The sequence below is a fragment of the Armigeres subalbatus genome, chromosome 3 (assembly GCF_024139115.2).
Source record: "Armigeres subalbatus isolate Guangzhou_Male chromosome 3, GZ_Asu_2, whole genome shotgun sequence".
Lineage (NCBI taxonomy): Eukaryota > Metazoa > Arthropoda > Insecta > Diptera > Culicidae > Armigeres > Armigeres subalbatus.
Window position 1 is genome coordinate 252,443,761 of NC_085141.1, and position 11,698 is coordinate 252,455,458.

The following is an 11,698-nucleotide window of genomic DNA, read 5'->3' on the forward strand; positions in this document are numbered from 1 at the left end:
CGTTTGAACCATATAAATCCAGGTAATGATGAAATTCGACCCAGTGATGATCCAAAAAGTAAAGAAATATTAATTCTTGTTTGACTGAAATGTTTAGAGCTAGTTTCAATTTAAACTATATAAAGAACTTGGCCAAAGTGCGCGTACTATTCATACCCAAAGCTAATAAAAAGGATAAAACAGGTCCAAAATCTTTTAGATCAATAAGCTCGTCATTTATATGAAAGTATGGAAAGTGATCGATGATTATCATAAGGAATATTTAGAATTAATGTCATAAACAAATATCATTTGCATACCAACATGAAAATCAACAATAACTGCACTTCATACGCTAGTGACAAAAGAAAAACTTTAGAAGCAAAGAAATAATGTTAGCTGCGTTTTTAGATATTGAGGTGCATTTGATAATGCATCTCATAATTCTATGAGAAATACTATGATAAAAAGAATTTTGATAATTCTATTATAGATTGGATATTTGAAAATGTTACAAGGTAGAAAATCTCTTGTGATCTTGGATCTACAACAGTGATTTAAACTTAAAGGTTGTCCTCAAGAAGAGTTCTCTCTCTCTGTTATGGTCGCTAATAATTGATGAGTTATTCGAATCTGAAGGAAGGGCTTTGAAATTGTGGTTTACAGATGACATAGTAATTTAGATTTCGAGGAAAAATATGCATATAATTAGAGACATTACAATCTGCTCAACCTAACTGTACGATGAATGAAATGAGGGCTTGCTAACGAGCTCAAAAAACTACTATAATTCCATTTACACGTAGAAGAAGTATTAGAGTTCCAGATATATATTTAAAGGGCATCAGGTTAGAACTTTCTCAAAGTGAAATATCTGAGTACTTCTGATATGTAAACTAATTGAACTCCACATAGATCTTTTTAATCAGTAAAGCTACAAATCTTTATGGATAAGAAAAAACCATTAGTAACATGGGGACTAAGCCTAAATGATTCACTGATCTACACTCTATAGTAAGACCTCGAATAATATATGCTTCACTAGTCTGCTGGCCAAAAACAAAAGTGAAATATATTCAGAAGAATTAGAGAAAACTTCAGAGCTACTATATGTCCATCACAGGCGGCTAGGCGCGTACGCCTCTAATGCACTGATGCAATATTGAATCTATACCTTTACATTCGTTCCTAATTAGAAGCCGAAAAGTACACTAAGATTAAAGAACAATAACGTTCTTCGAGGGAGATCTTAGGGTCATCTCAGTATACTTAGGAAATTAAAATAATCATTATTTAATCATAAAGACCGGATGAATACGAAATACAACTTTGAACGACTATTCAATGTAAGAGCCTAGTCACTTGAGTGGGAATCAAGGACCTGAGTATTCAACCAGGCTCAGTCATTTATACAGATGGAATCAAAATTAAATAATAGTGGGAGCTGGCCTAACGGCCCTGGAGTAAATATATCTGTTTCCAATGGGTAAATGGCCAACCGTGTTTCAAGCAGAAATACAGACAATTATTGAGTGCACTACCGTTTGCTTACGACGTAACTACAGATATGCAAATATATGTATTTTTCTGAGTTGTGACGCTAAAAGCGCTGAAATCGTACGTACATTCAAGATTAGTTTGGAATGCATTCAATCTACTCAACAGGTGGCTCAAATAATACATTGAATTTATTTTGGGTTCCCTGGGCACTTGAATTGAAGTAGAAAAATGACTTGTTAAGCGAAAGGATCTTCAAACTATTTCGGGGTCCAGAACCATTCTGTGCATTTCGAATGTACTCTTAAAATGGGAACTAAAGAACTTGAAAACTGAAATAAATGAAATCTGAATAATACAAGGACAGCACGACAATCAAGAATTCATAACTCCAAATACTAATAACTATAAGGTTTTGGCTTATCAAAAAAAGACTATGTATTCAGTGGCTAATAACAGGTGCTGTACCAGTAAATACTATTTAAAACAACTTGGGAGCTGGAAGACGATATCTGTCGTTTCTGTAACTTTGAATTGAATCTCGGAACATTTACTTGTGATTGTAGCACTTTTCATAGAAGAACATTTTGAGAAGGGTTTATTGAACCCTCGGATTTTGGATAACTTCTCCCAACAAGACAATAAACTTCATTCGTTTAATTATACTCATGGATAATAATCATAGTCAGTAAGTTCAAATCACTCTTCAATAGTGTTTTAGACTATCACTTCTACTATACTATAAAGGGCCACTTAATAGATCAAATATCTGGTCGCAGTGGATATTGTACGACAGGAAAAAAAAATCTACTAATTGGAAATTTGCAATCATATGTATACAACAAACCTAAGCCTCTACTAATAGCTTCCCTTTTGGTGGTAGACCTCTCGGACCATTTATTCCTATGAAAATATTTAGCTATACATAGCTAATGGTTAATAATTCTTAGACTGGCTTTAAGAAAAGTACTATTTGAGGGGTGTAAGTAAAAAACTTAGTTTTGAGAAAATGGTCAAAATTTCTTTTCGTTCACAATATGTGGGAGTTCAAAAAAAATGTTTTTTATGAATTTTCAATTTTTACAAATAACGTACAAACTATATCAACATATTGCCGTAAAGCTCTGAAACCATAGCATTTTTACTATAGTCAACAAAAATTGAGAAAATGTCCTTTTACCCTCTGCTTCTAACCACCTTTTAAAATCATTATAAACTTTTATGCAGTTGAAATAACATCCTTGATTTAAAATTGATTTATAAGGTGTTATTTCAATTTATTACTGCAATTCCTTTTAATGATCTTTGTTTTTAATTTCAAATCACCAGAATGCCAACGATGCAGCCGGGAAGACACATCGCAGCAGAGCGGTTAGCCACAGTCGAATCGAGTATGACACAGCGTCCGACTCTCCATCGGATGGCAGGAATATGATGATCAGGAAGAAGAGGACAGCGAGCGAGAGAGAAGATGGGTTGGTCCGATGGCGCGGGGAGAAGACGCTGACGACGTTCAGATGACGAGTCATCGAAGTGCTGGATAACGAACGGCAGAGCGACGGCCAGGAGCAGGAGACGGACAGAAGCGTAAGGTAGATGACGTGAAGATCGGAGCAATCCAGTATATTCCCAAGAAAGGAACCTTCTACGAGCACGATGACCGAACGTTGGAGGACGAGGAAGATATGAAGGCTGGTAGATGAGCTTAAACAGCGAGGACCCAGCCGGGCCCGGCAGTGAAAGGAAGGGCGACAAAATGCGTGTCCAAAGCAACGAAAAATGGCAAGTGTCAGCTGATCGTGGACACACGATCGGTTCGATGAGGCGAGCAGGCTCCAAAATCAAAGACAGAACTGGTTTCAGCCTACGGGTACGACATCCGCAGTGAAGACGGTCCCCGCGGCCCGCAGGAGGAGACGTTACGTGAGTTTGATTTTGTTCTGAATAAAGGAGATTTTTATAGAAATATATTTCTTTTTCAGTCGAGGTCCTAATCGATACACCAGGAATTGGGAGGATGAAGACGCATCTCCAAATCAATGTGTTGATCATATCCGTCACGGAAAGTCCACGCCAGAAGAGTTTCCTGGGTTGGGAACTAACAACGGTAAAACCCGACAGCAAGACGATCTAGCAAACAATCGCGATCATCCGGTGGTGGTGATCGAGTGATGATCTCATTGGAAGACAGCGAACGGAAAGAAGAACCAGCGAACGCATCGTGGTAGCAATGGCAATCGAAGCATGGTGATCGAGTCGCGATCAGACTGAAAGAGATCGCAATGACGATATGAGCAGCCCAGATCAGAACGTGATAGGATCGATAGAGATCGCGAGCGTAATTGGGATAGAGAACGCGATTACGATCAGCTATCCCGATAACTATCGGGACAGCAGGACCGATGGTGGATATGTTATTCGAAAGGATGGTCACAATAAGCGCTATCAGGAGAATAAGATTAATAATCGTGGTAAGGAGAAGGACCGCAGATAGCGATTACAAGGTGATAACATCGCCAGTTTAAAATCAAACACGAAACAAGACCATGGATGGAGGTGGTATCCATTACTGGTGGCGGTGGAGCAGTAAACCAAGTTGTGCACAGTAATACGCGGGCGCACTTCTGGTAGCATAACAGCACAAGATGAATAATGCAATGGACCGTGTCCAAGCTGTGCCGGAACGCATGTTGGATCAACTCTGTACAACATCACTATCACCAACCACCCCAAATGATTCAACAATCACAGCAGCATCACCACAGCAAGTTATCACACACCAGCAACAGCAATTGCCCCTCAACAATCACAAGTTCAACAGGCACGCCCAAGCCCAACCGCCATCAATACAGCACCATCACAGTCACCTTATGTCAACGATGACCTCGATTCATACACGACTCAAAAATGCCGAAGGATGCAAAATTCCTTACAATCCCCGGCAGATGCCACTATCCAATCTGTCGAATGGCCAAACTGACATTATAAATATCCTACAGCAGGGACCCAAAGATCGCCAACCCGTACTAGCCGCTGCAACGGTGGCAATGAATACACGATCTCAAATATCCCCGACAAATAGTATCTACACAATCCGGACTAACGGCGATTACCGCAACTCAGCAGTTAACACATCAACAACAACAGCAAATCAGCAACAGTCGCAACAGCAACAATATCAACTTCAACAACAAGCACAATTCCAACAGTTGCATTCTTGACTACGCAGCAGGTCCACCGACGGCGACTCAAGCTCCAAAACTCAGGTTCCCCGCAGCTCCAGCAACAAGCCCATCCCCGTTGACACAACCATCACTGCAAATGCACAACGTTCATTTGGGTGCATCTGTTGAACAACAGTTGATTGCTATAACAATTCTCGATCTCAAAACGATATTCCAGCAACAGGCAGCGAACTGCAATGGACAATCCAAATGTTGTCGTGGTGCGACTCTACGACCTTTCATAGGCGCCACGGGAGGTTTTTGGGATTGTGTGGGAGGTTATAACAGTAGGAATCGTTTTGGTAGAACAGAACACATAAAGAACTAAGATAGAAATAGAAAGTAGGAAAGGAACGAGCCTGGAATTGAACCCACGATCTCCTGCTTATAAGGCAGAAGCGGTAGCCACTATACCACCGAGCTCGTCTTTTTAATTGTTAATTACACCCTACTGTACGAAAAACACAAACATAATTACCTTTCTACACGGACCTATTCTAATTTTGTTGGATTTGACATAGTTTTTAACGTCCAATTTCTATCGAAACGTTAATAGGTTGTCATCAGGATAACATGAAAACACTTTGCACTCAATTCAGATGTTTGTAAATCTTATTTTCAACGGTATTCTCTCTTATTTTTTTCAAGTATCTAAACGCAACTTGTATACACTGACGAACTCACTCACCCGGACCACAGCCGGAAAATCGGAATGGTGAGAGGATCTAAATTCGCGGGAGAAAGTCCGTCACACGTTCAGTTTCTTACTTGCGCTGAGCGTTCTGCTGACGGTTCATATCCTTGGGGAACGCTCGCTGAGGTGGCGTGCGGATTCGGCGGGCTTCCTTCGATCGATTACGAACCACCTTGGAGTGAATAGCGCACGATACGCAGTAGTGCAATTTTGCGTAAAGTTTGGGCAGAACATAAGCTGAAAGGAGAAGGAAACGTTGTCCTACGTTAGTATCAATGACAAGCTTTAAACCCGCTCGGACTTGATTTTCGGTGAATTCAGATAGCAAATATTATATTATATATCATTTCATATAATCAGCCGTAGTTTTTCATCATAGAATTCATTCGTATTTATTAATTTACGAATAATTTGTCCTGAAAGTCCACCTGTTTTTTTTTATGCAATTACAGGGCTGATAACAATAGCAAAATGAACGTATAATCAAGGAGCAAGTAGAAAATTAATTTGAACACATTGGCAAATGTTCGATTTAGCACCCCTAGTATTTTATCCTTAGATTGCTTCTAATTCAATAAAAATTAGCTTTTATTTTACAAGTTAGTACGGTAACCAACTTGGTTTGGACCCCTACACATGTTGGACCCTCATGGCGACATTTTCTTAATTTCTGAACTGAAATCAATGTCGCTGCTAATTCCCCCATTGGCTTCAGGAAAATAATATTGTTCAGCATCTGTTTCACTGGTTTCCCGTGCGATAAAAGCGAAATTTAGATGAAATTTCGGGAAAATAGTTTGATGAAGAAGGCGAGCATTACAATGCGTTACGCTTAAAAGTATAAATCACTGAAAATCTCAGAACGCAAATAATAAGTTTTTGTCGAGATTGTGAATTTAAAACGCAGGAATCTTCTCATTGATGCAAGCCAATCGGAAGATAAGGCTTTCCTTCGGCTCAATTGACCAGGGTAAAATCTAAATTCGGTAAGCACTTCCTCTAGGGGTCCAAAATGGAACATTTACCCTACTTGGACTTGGTAAGGTATAATCGAAGAAATGGTATGGCCTAAAATTCGATCTAGTCGTGTAGAGTAATTTGGAGATCAATCCCCTTGACTGGTAGATATATGTATTAAAGCTTTCCTCCAATTAATAGAAAGCCAAAAAACATTGAAATTCTTTGCAACCCATTATGTACCGCTTTACCAGCCCTGTAATGACACTATTATATGTACCGGTGTAAAACATCAGAACTTTTTTCTCCTTTCAAAGTAAAATATATTTTTTGGTACTTACAGTTGTAGCAGGAAGCATCCGAAATATCACGAACGGCAGCGGCCTCGACGATGTTTCGGATTACGAACTTCTTGATGGCCTTATCCTTTGGGACGCATCGGGCACAGTTGGTACAACGCACGGCCTTGACGTGGCCGCGGTTGCGCTTGCAGCGTCCTCCATTACGCCTCTTCTTAGTCTGAAAATAAATAAATTGCAGAAATATTTATATAAACAAGAATTAAGACATCTTTGGCCGGTATATTCTAGTTATTTACACCAACAAAACGCCATGTTTAAACACATGTATCACTGTGCAAAATAAATCCGCTTGTTTTATGATAAGTATTTTATGAGACTCGCATATGAGCGAATGATCAAATTGACCGAAAAAGAAATGAGCAAATATTTCATTTGCTTAGTAATCAGATTTTGCGGCACATTTATTCACTTTTTATCACTGAATTTCACAAAAGACTCAAAAATTTTGTGGAACTCACCATTTTCGTGACAGATTGATGAAAGAGCCACGGAAGTAGAGAAATATAAGGTCGGTTTCACACTTGCATGTTGACAGCCAGCTGACAGATTGTTGATCGAGATTTCACTTTTGTCGACTATTTATGAAGCAGGGGTGTTTTATTTTAGAGCAAGGCACACTATAAAAAAATGCACGATTGAACCCGGATAAAAAATGTTTATGATTAAACAGGATTAAACTATAACGAATTCGGTTTTTTAGTTGGGCCATCTGACAGCCATTTGAACACGTGCATTTCGACATGAACATCACAAGTGATGTCCAGTGACGCCCTATCCCGTTTTTCGTGTTAACAATGAATTTTGACCTCGATTTTGACATACACTGAGGAAAATGGACGTATGATTTTCAATCAAACGCCTTATGAAAATTTGCCACAAGGAATCGGTATGAATTTCAATATGTTGCCTTATGAATGATGATTTTCATTTGAAAAAAAGTGAAGTGCGGCAGACTGGGTTCGAACCATGGACGTCGGGGTCGGAAGGCCAGTATGTAGACCTCACGCCCATCGACGCTTGATTACTCGGGAAGGTAACTGCGTATAAGAAGCACTGTTGGTGGAATAATCAGTCGAAGATTCATAAGGCGCCAGTTATGAATTTCGATAGTCCAGTTCGCTGAGTGTACGGTTGCTTGGCCCAACTAATAAGTGACCCAAGCATTAAAATCCCAACCAGCGAATCCCGACTGTAATTGAACCGTTTGTTTGAGAAACTGTATATGTAACATTTTTGGCCAAAATGAGATTTTTATATATTCTGAATCTTCGTCCAAAAATACGTATTCTGGCAAAAAATACGTGAAGAGCAATTGTAAAGAACTGCTTACATTTTTTGCACTGAAAGTGCCCCAGGGTGTTGAGTTTTGCCAAAAACTATTGATCTGTATCGAAGAAATCGAAATATTCGGTGAAAATTTGTTCGAAAACAGTTTTTTGTTGTTTTCTCGAAATAGTGTAAAATGGACTTATGAAGTTTCTCAAACAAATGATTCAATTACTATTGAATGTGATTATAAAGTTTTAACAATTAAATCATATAATTGCATACACACTTAAAATAAATCGTCGAATTCGGTAAAATTTTACCGAAATCTCAACAGCAGAACTGTTCGGTAAATAATTTAACTGATTTTCGGTGATTTTGACAGTTGTGCAATGGAAAAAAAATTCAAAAAATCTGTAAAATAAATTACCGAACAGTTCTGCTGTTGAGATTTCGGTAAAATTTACCGAATACGGTGAAATGAGTTAAGTGTGTATTATTCGGCAACTCGGCCGTACGAAAACCATTTTTTTGTTAAATATCTTGGCTGTGCATATGCACAGCATATGTTTCGAAATGGACAAATTGATATGAAATTTGCGAAAAAGAATCCACGTGTCTTGAAGGGACTCGTACCCTCAACCTCCTACTCTCTAGATAGGCGGAGGTTGAGGGTTCGAGTCCCTCCAAGACACGTGGATTCTTTTTCGCAAATTTCATATCAATTTGTCCATTTCGAAACATATGCTGTGCATATGCACAGCCAAGATATTTAGCAAAAAAAAAAAAAAACAATTAAATCATATAAGAAAAAATGGTTTTCTACGATAAAATGAATGGTAAATGGCACTTTTACAATAAAAAGGGGGCTTGTTATGCATCTTAACCATAAAAAAATCGAAAAATGTTTATACAATATTCAGAGCCAAACAATTGATTTTACGGTTCTTTAATGGGATGATTTCGAAGGACAAAACAATTCAAAACAATGTGGACAATCAATCACATACAGTGGCTGGCCTCCTACCCGCCACTACCAGCATCCAGACGCTATCGTATATGTAAAAATAGCCAGCATGAGTTAACCACCTGAAGTTTGTATGTCGAAAGCCATCTAACGCGGGTTTTCTCAACAGTACACTGAAAACAGCATTGTGGTAAAAAATACCATATTGATAGTTTAAATTAAATGCACAACACCAATTGATTTGTGCAGACTACGTACTACGTTTATTTTGAACATAATGTGTAGTATTTTTTACCATGGCTGAATAATACACAAACAAATGTCAAAATTACCATAAAGCATGGTTATTTTAACTAAAATAAAAGGTTAAAATAAATACCAGTTTCTTTTAAAATGACAATTGTGTAGTAAATCTAACTGCTGCATGTAGTTTTTTTTATTGAAATTTATTGTTATATTTCGTCTAGATTCCGTAAATTCGGCAATAATTATGCAATAAACACAATGATTCATTTTTTTTATTTACCGATTTTTTTTGTTTTTCTTAAAGTTTACACAAAGTATTTCTTAAGCCTTATATAACTAACTTTTTGGAAATTATATATGAATATTATTATTCGGAGTCATGCTTTGAACGTACTCTGTTTTTTGATTCAATGAAGTGCAATTATAAGTTCAATTATAACCTTTCCTTGTCAGGGTCAAAACTCAAATATTTTCCAGTAATCAGCGGTATCCTTATGATCCTGTTTGGTAAGCAGCTGATGCTTTTTGTACCGGTTGAGGGAACGATTATAGAGCATTCCGGTTAGATGATTTTTGTTTATCGCTGCGTTGCGTGAATTGAAGTACACTTCATGTAGAAGAAAATAAATGATTGAATCTAATGGCTATCAGATCATATAACGAGGTAATTACTGGTAGCTCTGGTGGAAATTTCTCTGAGAATCTTTCCATTTTCCTTCCGTTTGAAAATTTCCTCAGGAACGCTCAGAGCAGCTGATGTAGAGAGAAGAGGATATTGCTCGTGAAGAAACTTGTACTGACGGATTAGAGGCGCAAATGAACGAATTGCAAATCGCAGGATCTCGTTTAATCACGGAACAAACACGAATTGTCGATCTAATAAATCCAGTGTCTCGGATCTCCGGGATTTCATCACGGGCTAAAAAAAAAGGAAATAAATGAATATATATTTTTCTTAAAACATGGGAATACAAACCATCAACTATCACTGCATCCAGAAGTAATCCGTCGACAGTAATTTCCACAAATAAAAACAGAACTTTGATTAGCAAAACGGACAAGCGGACAAGTGACGTGTTTCGATGAAAATTGAACAAACCGAATGAAAATATGAAGCTATTGTTATTTGTACCATGTGCACGGTAAAAAAGACCATGGTAGAATAGTCATTTTAAAAACAATGTTGTTATTGTTAAAATTTTATGGATTTATTTTGACAATTGATTGAATTGTTATTTTTACTACACGACCATGGTTAAATCTACTGCACTCTTATTTTCAGTGTAGGAACTTTGCACGAAAAACTATTTGGTACCAGTTATGTAGGAAGGTTGTCCGCTACTACACCTACCAAATATTTTTGACGTAGAACTACGTCTGTCTTTTCTATATTGAGGTACACTTTAAAATTGCAAAAAATCGAAAAACGTCACGAAAATATGATAGACTTTGATCGTTAATATCTCAGCCATTTCTCGATGGATTTTCAATTTTCTTGGATCATTCGATCAAGGAAGAGTCAACGCTGCACACTGAAGTCGTTTTTTACGCGATTGTTTTTTACACGAATAGCTTTTTATGCGATTTTTTTTCACTCGAATTTCGGGATTTCTGCGGTTCATTCAGACATACTTTGGAATTTACGCGGGGTTTAACTTTGTTTTAATTCACGTGGCCCATATCATCCGCGTAAAAAATGACTCCAGTGTATTACAATATAAACGTATGATAATATTTAGTATTGAAACTTGCTAACAGTTTAGGAATTGGTTTCGGTGAATCAGTCAATCTCATAAGTGCATTGCAAGCTTCTTCTTCCATCCCGAATAGAATGGTATTATACGACTATTTTTCTAGCTATCATTTTTTGAGTACCGTCAACTGGGGGGAAGATGATCATTGAGGTGAAGATGATCATTTGATGTGTCAATCAAAAGTGCCAAATTTTTTATGAAACGGTAGTCAACAATATTCTCCGTTCAAGTAATGTTACCACTAGGTAGAAATCCGAGTTTTTCGATTGTAATCATGAAAATGTATTTTGTGGAAGAAAGAGAGATATAGTCATAAATGATGCTATTTTCGTTTTAAATATTGACTTCGTAGACTTCTTTACGTGGTAAATTCAACATTCATACAAATAACCTAGTGTATTTTGACTACTAGGTCATAATGATTTTAGTAGAGCTGTCTTGATCAACTTCACCCCAAACCCCATTACCCAAAAATGTGTGATAATTTAATTTATTTTAATAAATGCGAATGTATTTCAGAAAACTTAAGTTGTTGATTATTGCAACGTATAGCAGTACATGTTTTAAACATATTTGTTTCGATTTAAAATGTAAACACACATTGTTATTGCATGTTTTGTCTTAAAAAGGATCATCTTCCCCCCAGTTGACGGTATTGAAAATTAAAGTAGAATTGTTTATGGAATCATTCGAAATACCGTACGTTAATCATACCATGTATGATATTTACGATAGGCTTTATAATATTCTGA

At 37.4% G+C, this 11,698-nt stretch overlaps 1 protein-coding gene and 1 pseudogene across 1 annotated transcript; one reads left to right on the forward strand and one right to left on the reverse strand.

Moving 5' to 3' along the window:
* The first annotated feature begins 1,289 nt into the window (after nucleotides 1-1,289).
* On the forward strand, nucleotides 1,290-4,945 carry LOC134222403 (uncharacterized; annotated as a pseudogene).
* Nucleotides 4,946-5,290: 345 nt separating this feature from the next.
* LOC134228072 (small ribosomal subunit protein eS26) lies at nucleotides 5,291-7,328 on the reverse strand. The gene is made up of 3 exons (XM_062709846.1): nucleotides 7,172-7,328; nucleotides 6,693-6,870; nucleotides 5,291-5,631 (listed from the first exon to the last, which is right to left on the reverse strand). The coding sequence occupies exons 1-3, from the start codon at nucleotides 7,172-7,174 to the stop codon at nucleotides 5,465-5,467; spliced, it is 348 nt and encodes a 115-aa protein (XP_062565830.1). The 5' UTR covers nucleotides 7,175-7,328; the 3' UTR covers nucleotides 5,291-5,464.
* Nucleotides 7,329-11,698: the final 4,370 nt, after the last annotated feature.

What these genes read in the sequence shown, in the direction of transcription:
- LOC134228072 (XM_062709846.1), bottom strand. An exon ending in GGATGCTTCCTGCTACAACT is followed by an intron (nt 5,632 to 6,692) that starts GTAAGTACCAAA and finishes TTCTCCTTTCAG; the next exon opens with CTTATGTTCTGCCCAAACTT.